At 38.6% G+C, this 22,630-nt stretch overlaps 1 protein-coding gene across 1 annotated transcript in view; it reads left to right on the top strand.

The window, feature by feature from the left end:
* The window catches only part of LOC124391477 (gamma-aminobutyric acid receptor subunit gamma-3), a 124,774-nt gene extending 106,076 nt beyond the window's left edge, over window positions 1-18,698 (top strand). The window contains exons 7-9 of the mRNA XM_046858470.1: window positions 6,508-6,660; window positions 12,123-12,322; window positions 17,142-18,698. Coding sequence (XP_046714426.1) covers window positions 6,508-6,660; window positions 12,123-12,322; window positions 17,142-17,420 — 632 coding nt within the window. The 3' untranslated portion in view covers window positions 17,421-18,698. The remainder of the gene's footprint in view (window positions 1-6,507; window positions 6,661-12,122; window positions 12,323-17,141) is intronic.
* Window positions 18,699-22,630: the final 3,932 nt, after the last annotated feature.

The raw sequence follows: 22,630 nt of genomic DNA, 5'->3' as shown, positions 1-22,630 counted from the left end.
GTACTTGGTGTGACATCTGGAAATAGAAAGGAAGACAAGGAGACGTGGTGGTGGAATGAGGAAGTGCAGGAGAGCATAAGGAGAAAGAGGTTGGCAAAACAGAAGTGGGATAGACAGAGTGATGAGAAAAGTAGGCAGGAGTACAAGGAGATGCGGCAGCAGGTTAAGAGGATGTGGCGAAAGCCAAGGAAAAGGCATATGAGGAGCTGTATGAGAGGTTGGACACTAAGGAAGGAGAAAAGGATTTATACCGATTGGCCAGGCAGAGGGACCGAGCTGGAAGGATGTACTGCAAGTTAGAGCAGTAAAGGATGGAGAGGAAATGTGTTGACTAGTGAGGAGAGTGTGTTGAGAAGGTGGAGGGAGTATTTTGAGCAGCTGATGAATGAGGAAAATCAGAGAGAGAAGGTTGGATGATGTGGAGTTGGTGAAGCAGGATGTAGATAGGATTAGTAAGGAGGAAGTGAGAGCAGCGATTAAGAGGATGAAGAGTGGAAAGTCGGTTGGACCAGATGACATACCGGTAGAAGCGTGGAGATGTTTAGGAGAGATGGCAGTGGGTTTTGACCAGATTGTTTAACAGGATTTTGGAAGGTGAGAAGATGCCTGAGGAATGGAGAAGTGTGCTGGTACCGATCTTTAAGCATAAAGGAGATGTGCAGACCTGCAGTAACTACAGGGGAATTAAGTTGATCAGTCACACCATGAAGTTATGGGAAAGAGTAGTGGAAGCCAGGCTGAGAGAAGAGGTGACCATCTGTGAGCAACAGTATGGTTTCATGCCGAGGAAGAGCACCACAGATGCCTTATTTGCTTTGAGAATGTTGATGGAGAAGTATAGAGAAGGACAGAAGGAATTGCATTGTGTATTTGTGGATTTAGAAAGCGTCGACAGAGTGCCAAGAGAGGAGTTGTGGTATTGTATGAGGAAGTCAGGTGTGTCAGAGAAGTATGTGAGGGTGGTGCAGGACATGTATGAGGACAGTGTGACGGCAGTGAAGTGTGCAGTAGGTACGACAGACTGGTTTAGGGTGAAGGTTGGACTGCATCAAGGATCGGCCCTGAGCCCTTTCCTGTTTGCAGTGGTGATGGACAGGTTGACGGACGAGGTCAGACAGGAGTCTCCCTGGACTATGATGTTTGCGGATGATATTGTGATTTGTGGTGAGAGTAGGGAGCAGGTTGAGAAGAGCCTGGAGAGGTGGAGATATGCGCTGGAGAGAAGGGGAATGAAAGTCAGTAGGAGTAAGACAGAGTACATGTGTGTGAATGAGAGGGAGGGCAGTGGAGTGGTGCGGTTGCAGGGAGAAGAGCTGGAGAAGGTGGAGGAATTCAGGTACCTGGGGTCAACAGTGCAAAGTAATGGAGAGTGTGTTAGAAGTGAAGAAAAGAGTGCAGGCAGGGTGGAGTGGGTGGAGAAGAGTGACAGGAGTGATTTGTGATAGTAGGGTATCTGCAAAATGAAAGGAAAGTTTATAGGACTGTGGTGAGACCTGCGATGTTGTATGGATTAGAGACAGTGGCATTGAGTAAAAGACAGGAGGTGGAGCTGGAGGTAGCAGAGCTGAAGATGTTGAGGTTTTCGTTGGGAGTGGCGAGGATGGATAAGATTAGAAATGAGTTTATTAGAGGGACAGCGCATGTAGGATGTTTTGGTGACAAGGTGAGGAGGCGAGATTGAGATGGTTTGGACATGTGCAGAGGAGGGACATGAATTATATTGGTAGAAGAATGCTTAGGATGGAGCCACCAGGTAGGAGGAAAAGAGGAAGGCCAAAGAGAAGGTTCATGGATGTGGTGAGGGAAGACATGCAGGTAGTTGGTGTAAAAGAGGCAGATGTAGAGGACAGGGTGGTATGGAGACGGATGATCCGCTGTGACGACCCCTAATGGGAGCAGCCGAAAGAAGAAGAAGAAGTTACAGTATATCTGTCATGCTAGGATCAAGAGTCGGAAACCAACATACAGACAAGACGTTTATTAGCCTTGGGAAACAGACAGAAGCTAAGTAGAAGCATGCACCAGAAAATGGGTATACTCCGAAACACGGGTAGTTCAGGGATGATTGCCAGAATGAACTGCAGATCGGACGGTGAATGAGTGAGAACGGAGGGCTTATAAAGAATGGTGTAGATTGGAGACAGGTGAAGGTGATTAGGCTGAAGGCGAGGCGCTGCGAGTGTGCTGAGTGCAGAGGGGAGGCGTGGCTAGTGGTTCCCTGACAATATCGATGGGTTACTTAACGTAATCCCGGGGTCATTGATAACAGAGTGAGGTGTTTCACTATGGGAATCGCTTTAGGTGTGATGAACTACGGAAGCAGGTCGACCTGAGATCAGGCTCCGCCCCACCTTTATTCCTCAGGTCGACCCTTTATAATATCATTGCAGCGAGATTTCTTCCCATTCCTGTGCAAGGAGGGAAGTGCTGGTGAAACACCTCACTCTGTTATCAAAGAACCCGGGATTACGTTAAGTAACCCATTGTTCTTCTTCTAACTTCGCTTTGTGTTTCACTATGGGAGATATAGACCACTCTTGGATTGCATGTGATCCTGCTATACCCAATCACATGGGCTCCGGCCTTCTGGCTCCCAGCACTGCATTTGCTAGGGATGACTCAGACACATTCAGTCAATAAAATCGCACAAAATTGTGTGGAGTAGCCCAACCAGCTGCCGCACAAATTTCCTGAACAGAAATTCATTTAAGTAGGGCCCATGATGTCACCACCCCCCTTGTAGAGTGGGCCCTCAGGCCCTCAGGCACCTGAGAACCTCTGCATTCATATGCTAGTGATATAGCCTCAACAATCCAGTGGGACAGCCGCTGCCTCGACAACGGCTTCCGCTTGTGAGGAACAGACCACGACACAAATAGCTGGTCATTTTTCCTGAAGCCTGCTGTTCTCTTGACATACGTATGGAGAGCCTGCACTGGGCATAAAGAATTCAACCTCTCCTTGTCCCAAAAAGAAAAAAGGAGGATGGTGAAAAGCCGAAAGTTCTGTAATGGGACATCTGTAAGATGAATCTACCACTTTAGGTACAAACGCAGAACTAGTGCGAAAGGAAACTTTCGTGAGCCCTGGGGCAAACTGTAAACAGGATGGACTGACAGACAGGGCTTGCATCTCGCTTACATGCTTAGCTGTCACCAGAGCTACAAGCAGCGCCGTCTTAAGAGAGAGAAATTTCAGCCCTATGCCATCCACTTGTTCGAAAGGGGGTTAAGAAAAAGCCTCCAACACCATAGACAAATTCCACTGAGGCACCATTCGCCTAGAGACCAGCCTCTTACGCCGTGCACCTTTCATAAAACGACTAATTAAAGGGTGCCGACCTGCAGGTTCGTTACCAAACCCGACATGACACACAGAAATAGCCACCAGATACACTTTAAAAGTAGAAAAAGCTTTCCCTTTATCCAGCAAATCCTGGAGAAAACACAATATGTCTCCCACAGAACACTGGAAAGACTGTCACACCACTCTTTAAAGACTTGCCATTTATTGTCATAAAGTGTGCAAGTTGATATATTGTGTATAACCAATGGGGGGTAAACCTGCCACACTCACACGGTCCAGGGCCAGAGAGCTATCCTGTCTGGGTGTGGATCATAAATCTTCCCTCCCACCTGGGACAAGCGGTCCCTCCATAGAGAGAGTGGCCACGGCTGATCCATGACTCTGGCTAGGGTGGGGGAAATCAAGCTTAGTGGAGGGAATGCATATAGATGGACATTTGGCCATGGGTGGGCTAAAGCATTCACACCCAACGGTGCATCTTTGTCCCTTAGAGAAAAATACAGAGGACACTGAGCGTTTTCTCACGAGGGGAAGAGATCTACGGCAGCCCATATCTGCTCCACCACTTGGGTGTGCAGTTTTCATTCCCCGTACAGGGGTTTTCCCCCGGACAACAAATCCACACCCCTGTTCCATATGCCTTAATACTCAGCAGGTCGGAAAAAGGAATAGCGCGCCTCGACGTGGACACTATTCCTGTCTGTCAAGACAGACGTGGTGTCATAGGAGCTTCTGTAGTTGGTCACGCCCAAAGTGATTCCCATAGTTAAACACCGAGCGAAGTTTTAAAAAGAACCCCCTTTACAGTTTTATACAATTTTATAGGTTTTATTGCCCTTTTTTTAAATTTTTTTTTATTTTTTTTTTTTTTATAGAAATACTTGATAAGTTTGTGTGTGTTGAGATTGGAATGGCCAGACATCAATATGAATGGTCATGACTGTAAAACAAGAGCTTGTCTGGCTACATGGTCATCAATATGAACAAATATTAAAACAAAACAAAAGCCTTTAATGGTCAGCAGTCCATTTCTATGCAGACTGTATGAATAGAGTATGAATAAACACCTGAGTTTAGCAGGTGTCTTTCAAACAGGGGAAGGGAGAAAAGGATCAGACATAGTCTCAGATAAATGTTTGTAGGAATCTCATTTGTTATGAAAATCTTCATTACATTTGAAATATAAACTCATGAGACATGCAGCTTTTAACCCAGTACTTTTCTGGTATGTATTTATGTATAAAATAAAAAATAATGTTAAATGTAGAAAATGCATATCCATGGCACTTCATAATTTCTAACTTATTATCTTTTTGAGCAATGTTAACTTTAAATAATGGACAGTAAAGCTCAAAGTGTTTTCTTTTCAAAGGTATCTAAATTGTGTATGTAGCCCACTTATCTCAGGAACCATTAATATTTAAATTTAGGTAGGGCAAATTTCAGATGTGAGTCCCAAAATTGGTGGCGAAGGGTAACAGGTTAAATGTGGGACCTTCTATAGATTTGCTTGTGCCTTTCCAAATCATGTCCAATGAACAGGATGAACCTGAGCTCAATTTTGAGTGTCATGGCAACGGCTGTGATTACTTATGTATGTGATCTTTTTTCGGTTTTTTATTTTTAATTAATTCTTTCACTATGTCATTATGGGGTTTTGTTTGTAGAATTTTGAGGAAAATAATAAATTGAATCCATTTTGGAAAAAAAAGTGAAAAAATTGAAGAGCTGTGAAAACATTCCGGATGCACTGCTTTTATATATATATATATATATATATATATATATATATATATATATATATATACATGACTTAATCCACCTCTTAATACCACCACTATCACGTCGCCATTATAGAAACCATCAATACAATACAAAAACGCAATATAACAACACGTGGCATTACAGAGAGAGAGACATGTCACATATGGAGGTGAAAACCATTTTACTAAAACAACAAACCCAGTTAAGACTCCAAACCTCTACACTACAACCACAACTGTGCACCTACAACATCTGGAGCAGTTCACAATCAATATTTGTGTAATAACATGACAAAAACATTCAAATGTAAATAAAACACAACCTACTCACAGAGATGAAAACTAATAATGTGCAGTGCCCCTCAGAGGCTGTAATCCAGTGGTACTCGTATTGAGTGGTCCGGAAGTGGAGAACAAACCCTTTCCCTGGCTGAGACACGCTAGCTAGCTTTGGGGTTGGCCGACCTCCTCACCATAGATTTTTAAGTATGTCCGAGAACAAATTAATTTCTCTTCTTCCGTAGGTATATAAAGTCTAACTCAGATGTATTAATGTGTGCAGAGCTACACACGTGTTTTACCAGTCAAACTTGGCTGTTACAGTTTCCCTCTGACCAACCAATCAGAGGACGGAAAAATGCTGACGCTATTCTGGGCTAGCGAGCTGCCCTGTGAGGAGAATTTAAAATCTGATTGTGAGCTATTTATTAAGGAGACTATGGTAAAAAGTCCAGCAGTACTGATTGTGAAGGCTCTGTGCAGATTAGATTGACATGGCAGCACATAGAGGCTAAAATCTGATTGGACAAAAAATCTAACCTCCACATACACGTACTGGAAGCAGTGCAGCCGAGAGAAACTCTACAAAATGAAGAGAATAAACTGATGGAATAAATTAATACAATTTCATGGAACAAATATTAGATGTTGATCAGTGCTTCTGATAGTGTTTAGACCAGCAGAGAATTATTTGCTGGCTCTGACTGCCTGCCACTGATATTTTTATATATATATATATATATATATATATATATATATATATATATATATATATATATATATATATATATACACTAATCACAAGTTTATCACGGTGGTTATATTCCAAAACTACCCATGATAAACGAAAACTGTGATATGCAGACGCCAACTTATAAATACAATTTTATGTATACAGTACTCTATTCAAATGTTACTTATATTTTTATTAATAAATTACATTATTTTAACATAAAACAATTCCCTATAAGTGTTTTGGTCTGTGGTGCTCTCCACGAGAGACCGGGAAATTCAGCCAAACTAATTAGTTATGTAGCAAACGCTATTCTGCAATAAACCGGGGCACGAGATTCGAACCGTGGTAAAGCGGGAGATTACTGTGTATATATAATTAGATAGATAGAAGATACTTTTTGCTTACCTGTGATTCCACCCCCAGGTGACTATGTGGTGATGACGGTTTATTTTGACCTGAGCAGAAGGATGGGTTACTTCACCATCCAGACCTACATCCCCTGCATCCTGACCGTCGTCCTCTCCTGGGTCTCCTTTTGGATAAAAAAAGATGCAACGCCTGCCAGAACTGCTTTAGGTATACTCACACACACACACACACACACACACACACACACACACACACACACACACACACACACACACACACACACCTGTTCAAAACGTGGTGCTTTTATTTTTATGTTTTAAAAATACTATTGTGATTTTTTTTTTTTCATAATCTATAATTATGTGTATAATGCTTTATGAATGGATTATAAAGTCTTATGAGTGTACAGTACCTATGGGTCATTATACGTACATAGGTCTTCACAAACGGCAGTGTTATTTACAACGTTTAAAGTTATAAGCTTTGATAATAACTGTAATGCCTTTTTAACAATATGTATAATGGTTTATGAGGCATTATAACGTGATAAATGTATGCATTAATCACTATATATAGGGTCTCACAGAAATTCTTACAGAGGTCATTTCCCTGGTGGATTTTGTTCGTGAAAGTCTTCAAAGTTGCAGTAAATCCATCTGTTTTAACAATCTCACACTTTCCGGAATTATCCAATGACCTTCTGCGGCCTCATTTCCCGCCCCGATTCGTCTCTCTGGTAAAATAGAAGTGACAGAAAATCCCTGCTGTGTGTTTTCAAGATAACAACAGGTTGTGTATTGGACAAAGAGCCTTTGCCTCCAGAGAAAGAGAAACGAAAGCGAAGGAGACGAGTCCCTGTGTCTGGCTGTCTCCGGTGTTAGGAAAGAGAGGGGGAAAAACACAGTAGAAAAGATAGCGGAGGACAAAAAAAGAAGGATGGATGCAATTAATCTGTTGGACAAAAGAAGTCATTATGCTTTCGGTGAGGGGGAAAATGAACAGTCAAGAAAAAAAAAGAAACAGATTTGTTTTACACACATCCAGATTGATGAATGGAGTCCAAAAAGAAACGACAGGAGAAAGATGAGACTCAGTCAAGGAAAGGTCAGACCAAGCAGGAGACCAGCACTTTCAGTCCATCATGTGGAGTTTAAGGCTACATTTAACAATGCATTATTGCAGAGATGATTTATTGAGAACTTCGTCAGCTCCGGTACAGCTGTAGAACCACTTATGGCCGGAAAGGTCAGGTGTCCCAATACTTTTGGCATGTATATACTGTATGGTAACATTAAAAGTGTTATAATGCAGCTAAGCGTAATTTGACACAAATGTAACATCAGGCAGTTTTTCCATCACACTGATGCTGGAATAAGACTTTATGTAGGTCTTATTTAGCCTAATAACAATTACTCAGTGCTAAAACTTTATTCGAAAAGCATTTCACGATGCTGGTCAGATTGCTTCACGTAACTCTGAATAAGCTTTCATGTTATAACCTTTACTTTGTCAGGTAATTTTGATGATATTTTAACGGAAAGTGTTATAACACACCCCAATCTCCTACATAATGTCTAGCAGGTTTTTATAGCGAATGATGCTTGCGGAAAAATAGTGTAATAGAGCTTAATAAACACTAAATGTCATCCATAATGATGATGATGATGAAGACTAACTCATTACAGTAGCTGTGTTGTAACTTGTGTTCCAACTTGTCAATGTCACAGCTTTATGGCGTTCCTATGAAGTTCTATTGTAAAACAATGTGCATAATGCTTTATAAATGCATTATAACTTGTCATGCTACTATACTTATTTCATTATATCGCACATATGACATTGACAGGTTTTAGATTTTATATACTTTGTTATACCTGTAATGCCTTTTTTTAATATAAATAATTCTTGTAGTGTGTATAATGCTACAATGGTGAATAATAACATGTTATAAATGTATCTACATATTATTATATATAAGGTTGATTAATACGCTTTTTAAATCTTTTATAATCTTTGGAACTCGAATGCCTGTTTATAAATCGTTTATAAATCACAAATATTTCTTATGTTTAAAATAATAATAATGCTTATAAAGCTTAATGAATGTATTGTATATGGATGTCTTTGGGTAGGACTAAATTCTCTAACTTCATTAGTACCATTGCTTTAATCTCGAATAAATGTTTTCTTTATATACAGTAAATCAGGCAAATAATATTTATAAGGCCTTATGAATGCATTATGACCATGTTATGAATAAATCTAGAGGCTATTCTATTTATGAATTGTTCCAACACTGCTCTAAAACATTTTTTTTTTTTTTTTTTTTTGCTTTACAATGTGTGCTGGATGCTTTATGTATGGACGGTGTTATAACGGTACTATGAAGTTCTAATGTCAATCGGTCAACCAGGAAAGTGTTATAGCAACACTGTATGCAGTTTAAATTTAATGAAAGCATGTGACCTTTTTTATGAAGGCTTCACGAGTTATGACCTAAAGATGATTCATGGCATGTTATAATATGTTTATAAGGCGCATGAATAGATTTGGAAACTGTCAGGATTCCGAGTACTATAGCAAGTACTTGGGGTATTTTTGAATGTTTTTGTGCTTTTCGGTGAAGAACCGAAAGCCGTATACAAACCAAACATCAAGCTGTGGCCTGCCGTAACAAGCATTCAAAATGATTTTAAGCAGCAAGCCACTGAAATCATGATCACTCTTTTCTTTGTACGCCTCTGTAAAGCTCGGTTGTGTGTCTGAGGGGTTAGCGTCGGAGCTAAGTGCCTGTGTGAATCATGCCGTATTGCACAAGTGCCTTCCAATGAGCGCGTTTTTTTTCCCGCCTCAGAAATACAGTCGGCTCTCTGACAAAATGCCAGTGCATTAAGAAGAGGCAGGTTTCGCTAATCACGGTGACCGGCGGTGGCACGGTGCGGCCGACAGGAGGACACAACCGAACAGCAGACCGAAATAGATGTGGCTTGCTAGTTTCCATAGAAACCTCTGGAAAAAACCTTGGGGCTGGCAGTGGGGTTCGGTGGCAAAGCTTTCTGAGAAAAGCTCGGCGTGTGAATGTGGACCTGCCTGACGGAGCGTGTGGGCGGCGAAGCCGGAGTCGCTGCGGCCAAAATATCATATGGCAACATCTCATCATTCAGAAGGTGTTGATTCATTTCTGAGTACATTTTCATGGATGTTCTCAGTAGTTAAGGCTGTGGGTTACTGTTGAGAAGGTCAGAGGTTTAACCCTCAGGATCATCAAGCTGCCATTGTTGGGCCCTTGAGCAAGGCCCTTAACCCTCTGTGCTCCAGGCTACTGTATCATGACTGATGCTGTGCTCTGACCCCAGCTTTTTAACATCACTGGAACATGCAAATAAAGAATTTCTATCTATCTATCTATCTATCTATCTATCTATCTATCTATCTGTCTGTCTGTCTGTCTGTCTGTCTGTCTGTCTGTCTGTCTATTTATCTATCTATCTATCAAGTATCTATCTATCTATCTATCTATCTATCTATCTATCTATCTATCTATCTATCTATCTATCTATTAAGTGTATGTCTGTCTGTCTATCTATCTATCTATCTATCTATCTATCTATCTTTCTATCTTTCTATCTATCTATCTATCTATCTATCTATCTATCTATCTATCTATCTATCAAGTATCTATCTATCTTTCTATCTATCTATCTATCTATCTATCTATCTATCTATCTATCTATCTATCTATCTATCTATCTATCTATCTATCTATTAAGTATCTGTCTATCTATCTATCTATCTATCTATCTATCTATCTATCTATCTATCTATCTATCTATCTATCTATCTATTAAGTAACTGTCTGTCTATCTATCTATCTATCTATTAAGTATCTGTCTGTCTATCTATCTATCTATCTATCTATCTATCTATCTATCAATCTATCTATTAAGTATCTGTCTGTCTGTCTGTCTATCTATCTATCTATCTATCTATCTATCTATCTATCTATCTGTCTATCTATCTATCTTCTATCTATCTATCTATCTATCTATCTATCTATCTATCTATCTATCTATCTATCTATCTATCTATCTATCTATCTATCAAGTATCTATCTATCTATCTGTCTGTCTATCTATCTATCTATCTATCTATCTATCTATCTATCTATCTATCTATCTATCTATCTATCTATCTATCTATCTATCTATCTATTAAGTAACTGTCTGTCTATCTATCTATCTATCTATCTATTAAGTATCTGTCTGTCTATCTATCTATCTATCTATCTATCTATCTATCTATCTATCTATCTATCTATCTATAATAAATGTAGATTTTTATAAAGAATTCAGTGTGCTGCAGAAACTTTTCTTCTTCTTCTTCTTCTTCTACTTCTTCTTCTTTTACTTCTTCATCTTCATCTTTGGGCTGCTCCCGTTAGGGATCTTCACAGTCATCTGTCTCCATACATGAAGATCTCTTCTATTCTGAATGTGCTGCAGAAACAAGAGGAATAAAACACAGAAACTATCCGTGTGTCTGTATGTAAATACTGCATCATGTGTAATCGTTAGTTTGATGTAGTTTTCTGTAAAGACTCACTGCATTCTCATCCGCGGTGCTAATACTCACGTCCTCACGCTCCTGTCTAGCCATGCGATTCTTTCTTTTTGTTATACGGTATTTTCACCATTATTTTGTCATTTGTCTTTTTTTGCACATGTCCCTTTGTTCTTTTTGTTCACCCCACAATTACTTTGTTTATATGAACATATGTTGCATTCCGATTTTCTTGATTTTGTTTCGCGCTCACGTTCCTCTGGTTTTTTAATCACATTGGGATTTTGTGGTTCTTGTTCTTGTAGTGTTTTTTCCTGTTTCTCATTTTGCCTTTGATCCCGTTACAGTAAAACATTTCTATTTTTCTGCCCTGCGTCCGTTTCCACTATCTTGCGTTCGGTGCGACACATGATGTAAAGAGATGTTTGTGTATCTTGTGTGGAAGGAGTCTCAAATGCCAGAGCGGTGTAACTTTTAAATTCAATTCTATTTCATTTCATTGTCACATCTATAAGCATACGCGGTAGAAGAATCCGTGACCTATGAAGAAAATTGCTCGATAAATTTTATTTTACAATAAAATTGCAGTAAAATAAAAACTAATTTTGATTTACAATACAAATAAAAATCTGGTGTAAACACATGTATCAGCATTAACATTCCCATTCTGGAGAAGCAGGAACCTGACTTTTCCATCACATGGTTCTTCCCCAAAAGACACAGAATTCTGTAAGACGGAAATTTTCCTTTCACTTGAACAACGAGACCCCAACCTGTTCCAGCTCCATGAAGATCTGCTTTTCATCTCCTGCTATTGAGTTCCAACCCAATTTTGGGATGAATGTGAACGCTGACTGCGCCCCAGGCCTCCACATCTCACCTTCATCAGTACCTGACTTTACTAACACCTTTGTGGCCTAATGAACTGCCACAAATCTCCACTAAATATGGTGGAACATCTTCCCAGAAGAGTAGAGCTCATTATAACAGCAAATGGAGACACAACGTGGAACAGGATGTTGAAATAACGTATGTTTAGGTGTCGACCGTGTATTTATTTTTGCTAGCAGCAATCTCATTATCTGTTTGTTTGTTTTTTTTCCACACAGGAATAACCACAGTGTTAACCATGACTACGCTGAGCACCGTGGCCAGGACATCGTTACCAAGAGTTTCGTATGTCACTGCCATGGACCTCTTCGTGACTGTGTGTTTCCTCTTCGTTTTTGCGGCTCTCATGGAGTACGCCACCCTCAACTATTACTCGTACAGTATTCGCAGGCCGACCTGTAACAAGAACAAGAGACCGGTAAGAACCCCCCTGTCTCGACTATTACACATGTACAGGAGCAGGTCAACCCTCAACCGTGATCTGTTAGCGTGAAGAATTTCAACTGCAATGAAAATATCGATTGTTGTTCAGCATGTTGTGACCCCGCTGTTGAAAGGTCCTAGTTGGGTGAAGAGATATTTCAGGTCCAGTTTGACAAATATGAATATCCTAAAAGTAGAAATTTACATTATGGAAATTCTAAAGAGCAAATGATGCATTTTATTTGCTTTTATTGTTCTGCAAGCCAAACTTGTGCTACTATAACTGAGCCAACTGAAGTAGTGGCTCAGTGGTTAAGGGTCTGGGTTAAGGATCCCTGGGTTGCCAAGCTGCCACTTTTGTGGCCATTGAGCGAGGCCTTTAACCCTCTGTGCTCCATGGGGCGCTGTATCATGTCTGTCCCAACATCGCTGGGATTTGCGAAAGAAAGAATTCCACGGTTCTGTAATGTACATATCACAAGTACAGTATAAACTTCCTTTCTTTAGTCACTGGTTGCACTGGAAGGGTTGGTTTATTAAGCATTTAAAGCATGCTAGGAATATGTCATGCTAATTGGTAATGTTATTATCTGAGGACCGTACGGAGGATGTTTTTTGTTTTGAGAGTATAAAAAAATGGCGGTTGATTGGCCACCTTTGTTGTATTCCGGATGGTGATTAGCCTGCAGATAGAAACCCATAAATCTGAGCTTGTCTGGGAGTTTGAAGGGGTTTTTCACTACATTGAGATCTTTTTTTTTATTAAAAACATTATATTTTGAGAATAAATAAACTCCTACTAACGGTCTACACGAACCTCAGGTTGTCAATTGACTGGTAAAAAAACAGGTTTCTGAGCAAACAGGATGTTTAAAACCTAAACCTTTATTATATACAGCATCTTCCTGCTCATGATTGGACAGCTGGAGACAGCTGTATTATCTCCTACTTTAAATTAAAACCTCAGATGTAATTTCATGTACATCTACGAAGAGGTGAGTTACATAATTAAGTTAAATGAACCCCAAACACAACGCTAAGTTCCCTGTTTTCAGTGATATCACAGATGCTAGAAGAACCATTGGTAACACTTTATTCAATCCAACTATTCAGGTCTTCTATTCATAACACACTCATAAGCAGTACTTCAATATTTCATTACACTCTGCTGAAGGAATTCTAAAAGATTTATGTGCACTCTTACCAAGAGCTCAGACAAAGACTGATCCCTATAGACCCCCCATGAAAGGCAGTATAAAGGTAGCCAGAAAACTGCCGGACTGAGGTTTACCAGGAGCCAAGTCTGGAAGCAGTGCCTACAGGAAGTCCCTGGTGACCAGACCATCCACATCCATCATTTGGATATCGCCTGATGCTGTAACATCTTGTTATCTACCCATTTATAAAAAAGGGTTGGGTACAAATGCAATGTAATCACATAATAGATTTTTGGATGGAATGAACCTCAGAAATGGAACCAGGATTTATCTTTACATAGTACAAGCTTCTCTTCCCTACTTCAAAGTTTCTCCAGATCACAGTTCCCCATGCCTGACCTTAAAGAACTCCCTGTCCTGCTAAAATCTAGTGTTTTCTTTGCTCTAACACACATTATTCATCTAACTCTTCCTGACTTCAAGTGGGTGTGTTGGAGCTGTGAATACAGTAGAAACAGGAGGATCTTCAGGAGCCGAACTGAATTCCAGAACAGTTGGCACACTGTGTAAAATGTAAATTCCCAAAAATGTAATGATTTGCAAACCTTGTAAACCCATATTGTATTCACAATAAAACATAGAAAACAAATCAAAAATTTAAACTCCAGAACTTTTTCACCTTCCACTTGTTCATGTCGTCCACTTTGCCTGAGTCCATTTTAAATGAGATTCAGTGCAGAGAGCACGGCTTTCTGGATCATATTCACGCATGACGACTTCTTTGCATAATAGAGATTTAACCTGCATTTGTGGAAGACATGGCAACCTGTGCTTACAGACAATAAATTCTGGAGGTGTTAATGAGCTCATGCAGTGATTTCCATTACAGAATCATCCCTGTTTTATAGATTTTCTCAGTCGCTTTGAAGAGTTTCTCAGATCAGAAATGAAATTCTCAAAACTACTTGTTCCTCCACATCATTTAGTCACTCGTATTCATCATAATTGCGAATACTTTTGTACATTCATTTAATGGATTGTCTGCTGTTTCCTACAATATCAGTTGTTTATGTTCATGTTGATTAAAATATATTCTACAGGTTTCACCTGAATAGTTTTAACCCCCAAAACATCTCAGCATCAGTTCATTGTGTACGTCATTGAATGTAAAATGGTTAAACCAGTTGTCAGAATCTGTCATTTAACATTTCTATTCAACTTTTAACTTTTTATTGTAAATGTGTTGAATTGATGAATTGTGCAGATGAATCTTAAATGTCACTGATGAAGGCGAGTGAACGACATCAGATCAACCAATGATCTACAAGTTCTCTAAAACAGGTAGAAGGTGAATCTGGTGAAGCTTCAGTTGCAGATTGAATACAGACAAAACACAGAATTATACATTCTGAAAACGGATGAACTAAGAAACGAATCAACACTAATACAGTACAGTAAAAGTGTGAATCCTGTTCGGTCTCTTATAATCAGTATAAATTAAATATACAATCAAATAAATGAATTTGTGCTGAAATTCAGATACCAAACAGAAGGAAGTCAAATTTTGTGCATTTTTAGTCACTGTGATCTAAAACTGTTTACATCAGGAAATACTGAAACTGTGCAGCATCACACTGAAAACACGACTAAACACTTTGTTTTGTATGTGATGCAGATGCTTACGTTTGAGAGATGAACTAAGGATTTTGAGAAAAGTTCATGCTTTTGCAGGAAATCCAATGTTTTGTGCTGCTTGTACAAATTGTTTTAAGAAATTTACTAACTGTAAATTGATTCGAGAAACGCTCCTGAGCAGCTGTGAGAAACTGTAAATGCAGTGCCGCCTGGGAGCCCGAAGATCACGGACATTCAAATGATTCAGATTCTTTGAAAATTTTGATGATATTATGTTCTGTAAATGATGAGACATTCTTAAATTGCTCCACAGATTGTTAAAGCTCCGCCCATCTGTACTTTTGAGAGCTTTTAGCCTCTCTATGATACACAATTCATACTCCAATCATCTTACTGACCTGCTGTCTATTAACCTCATTAGTTGCAAAATGTTTCTCCAACTGTTACTTTTTATAACACACTTTTTCCAGACTTTTATTGCCTCATCCATGATGAATTCAATATTAGAATATTTTTTTCTTAAAATGGTGCCTTTTGATTCAACATTTGATATTTTTTCTTTGTTCTATTGTGAATAAAAAAGTGGGTTTATGAGATTTGCATTCTGTTTTTATTCACATTTTACACAGAGTCCCAACTTTTCTTTCAGAATCAGGGTTTTAGGAAGTAAGTGCTATTAATCTTCTATTCAAGTCACAGATTGTCAATACCAAACACTTTGCTCAAATACAAGGTTGCGGACAAACATGCATGTCACCTGAGAACCTTGAGACAAAGATCAATAATTGATCTGGTGGTGGGGTGGATGCTCTGCATGGGTAAAAGCCCTACTGGGTTGCTTTAGGACATCTGACACAGGCTTTGAAAGGGGATGCATTCAACAGCAGCTTCTGCATTCCAGGATAATGACATATGGAGAAATCTGTGTGTGACTTGTTTGGCAAGGTTGAGGAACCTTCAAAATGACCAAACCCCATTGTAACAGAAATATAGGAATCCAGGATTCTTTCATCCATTGAGGAGGTAGTAACTTAGCGTTTAGGTCATTGGGTCAGGAGGTTGTGAGTTCCCAGCCACACCAAGCTGCCACTCCTGGGCCCTTTACCAAGGCCCTTAAATGTAAATTTAATCATTGTTTGGGTTACTGACCAGAAGGGTTGTGGTTCAAGTCCTAGCACTATCAAGATACCACTGCTGGGTTGTTGAGCAAAGCTCTCAATCATCTCGTCAAAGGTGGTGTGTCATGGCTGACCCTGTACTCTGACCTTAGTATCACCAAGCTGCCACTCTTGGGGCCCTTAGTGGTCCAGGGGCCCCAAACGGCTGACCCTGTGCTCTGCTTCCTAACATCACTGTGCTGTAACTGTGATGTAACACACTTACTTTACTTGGTATCTAATGTTCTTTATTCTACACTTTTTTTCTCATCCTACACTCCTTAATCTTTTTATCATATAAATCTTTCTGCACAACGAGCAGTGAAGTGAAGAACACTGATGATCTCTTCATCATGGCACCTGTTAGTGAGAGGATTTATTTATTAGGCAGCAAGGGAACATTTTGTCCTCAAAGTTGATGTTAGAAGCAGGAAAAATGGGCGTAAGGATTTGGTGAGTTTGACAAATTGTGACGTCTAGACGACTGGGTCAGAGCATCTCCAAAACTGTAGCTCTTGTGTGATGTTCTGGTCTGCAGTGGTCAAAATATATCAAAAGTGCTCCAAGGAAGGAACAGTGGTGAACCGGCGACAGGGTCACGAGCGGCCGAGGCTCATTGATACACATGATGTGCGAAGGCTGGTCCATGTGGTCCGATCCAACAGATAAGCTCCTGTAGAGAGAGAAGATAGTGAAATTTCAAAAGGTGTCTCGATTAAAAGACTCCACAGACTGTGCACTGACAAACGTAGATTCTAATTCAATGCTTGATATATGCTCAATTTTGGCAACGTAATAGCTCTGCTAGCTCAGATCAGACATCCTATGTATATTATTTACCCAGAATTTTGTGATGGTCTTACAGAACTACTCGGTGCTGGATGTGGGACCTCCTTCAACAGTCATCGCTTTGAACAACTCCATGTACTGGCAAGAATTCGATGACGCCTGTCTATACGAGTGCCTGGATGGAAAAGACTGCCAGAGCTTCTTCTGCTGCTACGAGGAATGCAAAGGAGGGGCCTGGAGAAAGGGCAGAGTTCACATAGACATCTTGGAACTGGACGCGTACTCACGCGTCTTCTTTCCTACATCTTTTCTGTTGTTTAACATCGTCTACTGGGTAGGCTACCTCTATCTTTAGCAATCCACCTGTTTCCTTTTGGACTTGACTTGGGCAGGACAAGACTTTTTTTTTGCACCAAGCGACAGAACTTTATTAAGAACTTTGTTTCCGGCAAGTTGGAAAAAATAACACTTTGCCATAACAAAGTTACAAGCAGATACTTTTTAAGCCCTTAAAGCTTCGGAGTCCGGCTCTTTCTACACAGTCGGAAGTCCACAGGCTTTTTGTCTGGTAGCATTTTCCTGCCAGAATTCTTTGCCTTTGTTCTTCAGGTACCAAGGAAAAAAAAGTTCACTTATCACAGAAGCGTGATCTTTTGTTTTGTTTTGTTTTGTTTTGTTTTGTTTTGTGTTTTTACGAGAAAGTCGTAGTACAAGTGGATAAAGCTGCTCTGATGGAGGGGCTTGGAAAGCCTCGCACAGCATGACCCCATGACATCTGAACACCAAGCTGAAGACCAGTGATCAGTCAAAACCGGGTGCGGAGGAGCCTTCAGAGCCATCCACAGTGCCTTCTTCTGGATGGGGTAGCTATCTGCCTGAGATAGAGAGAGAGAGAGAGAGAGAAAAGAGAGAGAGAGCAGAATCCTTTTCAGAGACTTGTCCAGCTTCCGGTTTTGACTGAACGCTGATGTGGTCACTATGTGTGTTATTATTATTATTTTTTTTTTTTTTCAGCTTTCGTTTTTTTTGATGAAGTCATTTCTCTGAAGTTTGACGTCATTGCATGCTGTTTATGAATAATATTAAACTCCACTTTGAAACTTCACGCCAACTGTTAGTACGAGAAAGTAGCTTTTTATTGGAATATCATATTATAGGCTAATTGTTTAGGAATATTTATATTTAGGTAGAGATTTTTTTCTAACACAAATGAAATCAGAAGTTTCACTAAAACGTATTTAAATCTGTACATTTTGATTCACTGCAGTAGGAGTTGCATGTGTTCTAATAGCTCATATCATCCCTAATCCAGGAACTTGATATTAATAGAGGTGCAAATATTTAGGCCCTGATTTTAATTTGTGCGATTATCAAAAGATTCTTGATGCATCTCGATTTTAATTGAGGGAAGAATTATCTAATGTTGGATTTCTGATTGGAAGGTCATGAGTTCAAATCCCCAAAAAACCAAGCAACCGTTTCTGAGTTAAAATCTGCCACTTCGGCAAGGCCCTTTAATGTGACTTCAGTAAAAGTGTCCCTTTAAACCTCTCACTTTAAATAAAACACAAACGTTTTTGCTTTTAAATGTACTTAAGTATCCAAAATACTATGATTTATTATAACTATAATATTTCTATTATCATTTTAATCACAAGATTTTTCACTTAATCACCTCAGTTTCTGTGTAAAGACTCGAATGTGACTCTCAGCACACTGATCTATTAATAGAATGATATTAAAGACTCAAACACTGATTGATTTCTATTACAATCATCATGAACACAAAACCTTCTTTTCAACTACTTTAATAAAAACGTGTAAATGAGGTCACGTGTGTTGTGGTGAGTTCGAGTCTGGAGTTTCTTCATCATTTATTCCTCTGTAAATGTTCTGCTTGATGTTGAACTGATGCTGAACTGTATGTTGGTGATCAGTAGATACACCGAGCGCCGATCAGAACACGTGTAAAACAGAGCGTGCGCTCGATCCTGATTGGTGACTCGCTGTGTGTTTCACCAGTTACGTTTTTATCCTCATTAATAAAAATGAACGACTGACTGTTGAGTAAAAAGGAAGATATTTGACGTAGAAATATAGTGAAGTTAAAGTATAATCTCCAATAGAGATCCTTGTATACAGACTTCAGCGCTATTCAGAAGTTAATTATTGTGTTACGTACATTAGGGGCGGAGTTTGTTTTAAAAGAAGGCGTGTCTCAGTTACACATGATTTTTATATATTTAACTTCATATTCAAGCGTGTTAGTTTTTATCAATAAAACATTATAACGGGCTTCAAACAAAGTGCCGAGTCCACCGATCCTGGACACCAGGAACTTTCCACATACTAATATTAACGTACCATGATATGGCCCAAAAGTATTGGGACACCTGACTTTTCCAGCTATAATCTGTTTCTCCACCAAATTGTACAGAATGCGATAAAATTAAGTTTCAGCTTCAGCATAACAATGCTCCTGCGCACAAAGCCATCTCCGAAGATCTGCTTTCCATGTGTTGGAAGATGTAGAAGATCTCCTGCTATAAACTACAACCCAATTAAACATGAATGAATACGAACTTCTGACTACACCCCCGGCCTGCGAAATTTATTTGCGTTATATGAATGGTACTTTAATAGTATTTTTTTTAAGGGCTGATCGAGATGCATCTCTGAATTTTTTAATGCAAAAACAAGCAAAAATCTAATCTAAATTCCAAAAACAGACATTTTAACTGCAGAGGGTTCGGATCATGGTTTTTTTTGTTAATAATATTAATTTTGTGTTATCAGTTGGTCTTTACTGCAGACTGAATACATTTCTGTTATTCAATTTTTTTATTTGTAATTCTACCCCAAAAAAAAAAAAGAAAAGACCCCTGTAACCCTTCATCACCACTGTGTTAGATAGAACCAAATTTAATGTGTTTCAGTTGTGATACAGAGTTGCCTTAGGGTCATGGTCAGATGATCCATATTGTTATTCTGAAGACTTTATATAACATCTACTTTAAAACGGTTGTCAGAGCCAAAGGATTCACGCTGACAAAGCTGAGAATACACACATGAAGGCAATCTGAGTTTTATTATTATTATTATTATTATTATTATTATTATTATTATTATTAAGATTTTTTTGTATGTATTTTACACAATTTATAAAAACCCTATCATGGATTATAATTTAGCCATATTTGTTTGCAATGTTTAATAGCAATATTTAATTTATTTGTTTGTTTGTTTGTTTGTTTGCTTGTTTGTTTTAATTTGTTTATTTTAAACATCTCTTTTCATGTAATTATTTTTTATTAATTAATTATTTTTTTATTTAGTTAGTTAACTATTTGTTTTTTTGTTTATTCATTTGTTTGCTTTAATTTATTTATTTTAACAAATGCTTTGAATTTGATCTTTAATACTTTTGTATTCATTTCATTACATTTAGTACCTGATTAAGTACTTAATTTATTTTTATTTATTTATTTTTCATTTTTCAGTATTATTTTGTGTTTGTTTGGTTGGTTGGTTGGTGGTTGTTTTATTTATATATATATATAAAAATAATTATTACATCATAATCCGATGCCTATTCTGACATTCTCTTATCTCCAGTACGAGTGTTTTTTCTCCTTCTCCTTCTTGAGGTTAGTTTTGTCTTGTGCTCTCATTGTTGATGTTTTTCCTGATTTCCTGAAAAGTGCTGGCGAGCCGATCCTCCTCTTGTGTTTGGTCCATTCCCATATATTGAACTTTTTTGCGTTGTGATGGTGTTGAGGCGATACTTTGCGATTTCTAACCGTCTGATTAATAGTGTTTCGGAGGTCGTTCTCATAGATTTTGGTTTGTTTGTTCGTGTTGCTTTGTTTTTTTTGGTGCGTGATGATGAATAATTATTAGCTGTTGATTATCGGTGGTGCTAGCCCCCTCAGACTGATAGTGTTACTCTCTCTCTCTCTCTCTCTCTCTCTCTCTCTCTCTCCTCCTTTCTTCTCTCTCTCCGGAAGAGATTTCCTAACACACCCACGATGCTGGAAAAGCTTGGGTAAGTGAATTAAAGCCATATGTACTGCGTGGGTAGAAACTCAATCTAATAGTGCTGTTTATAATATACTGGGCCTTAGAATCAACCCATCCATCAAACCTGGGGAAATAATGGACAGAAAAAACGAACAACTAACCGCATTTGATCATCAACCCCCTGCAGACAAAAGTTCTGTACAGTAATATTTCACTCCTGAGACTTCATGATTTTTTATTTCTTTTCGAGTTTAACAGTAATGTATAACGTTTAGAGTCGTGTCCGAAGTTTTATTTCAGCTTGCGAATTTTAAACGCGTCCAACTTTTAGCTGGAAAATGATAAATGTGCGAAGGGACCCTTAATAACGCATCCATAAGCAGTGTTTATATATAAGTGATAATCCAGGTGTAGGTGGAAGTTGGTGCACAATGTTTAGCCTGAGGTAAAGTGGAGAGCATTAATTATTGTGTAAGGTCTCACACCTAGACGTGGATTATCACCTTATGCCATGGTCACTTCCCAGCATTGAGGAGTTCAAGCTGAACTGATCGAAATAGTGTTTCATTTTTCTTTATTTTATATACACCTTGTTACATCTACAATTGTATCACACCCAGAGATAAAATAGTGCTAGAAGATTACATTTATTTATTTGAATGATGATGTTGTGGAAATCCACCTTTTAAAATGAAATGAGATCAGTCCTGGTAAAAATGTAATACGCTTTATAGAAATTGCAATTTGAGGTAGCTGTGTATCTCATGTAAAATCTCAATGAACTACCAACCTCAACTTCCATCACACTTCCATCTTCCTCACACAGGTATAAATGTGTGCTGTCTGTTCTTCTTCTGGTGTTTACAGGCCAGAAGATAACAAGAGAAGATCCCATAAAAATGGCAACCAAAGTGATCTATATTTGCTATATATGCTTTTCCCATGGGTTAAACACAGGTCAAGGAGGACGAGTTACTGATAAGTATAACATATCGCAGCTGATCCTAAATTCTCCATATAAGTTCCACCACATGCCAAAGCTCAGTAAGGTCATTAGGAAATGTTTCTGATAGCTGGGCAGTGTTTAAGCATATATAAAGCATGACTTAATGCTTATGGATGTGTTATTATTATTTATTTAATTTTCAGCACTGGACAGCTCACACCTGTATGTTTTTTTTTTTTTTTTAACTAAGTGATAATTTTTCAGATGAAATCGCACTTTCCGTACAACGTATACACAAAAGTGAGAGCTCGCTGTGTTTAATTCGACTTTTTATTTTAAAAAAAACCTTACAGATCCTGAAGTATATGATCACATTTCAGTCAAAAATGCCAAAGAAACTACACTGATATTTCAGTAAAGAAATCACTGTTCACAGAAACGGCTGGAGGATAAAATAAAAGTTTAATCTCCTGTTTTTACATAAGGAATTCTGTAATAATGCTTGCTTTGTGATGTGTAATATCATTTGTTTTTACTTTATAATGTACAGAAGCCCCCAACTGCAAATTTTGACGTTACTCAATATTTGACAATAATAT

The sequence above is a fragment of the Silurus meridionalis genome, chromosome 1 (assembly GCF_014805685.1).
Source record: "Silurus meridionalis isolate SWU-2019-XX chromosome 1, ASM1480568v1, whole genome shotgun sequence".
Lineage (NCBI taxonomy): Eukaryota > Metazoa > Chordata > Actinopteri > Siluriformes > Siluridae > Silurus > Silurus meridionalis.
The sequence above is the reverse complement of the archived record's forward strand: the minus strand, read 5'-3'. Positions and strand labels throughout refer to the sequence as shown.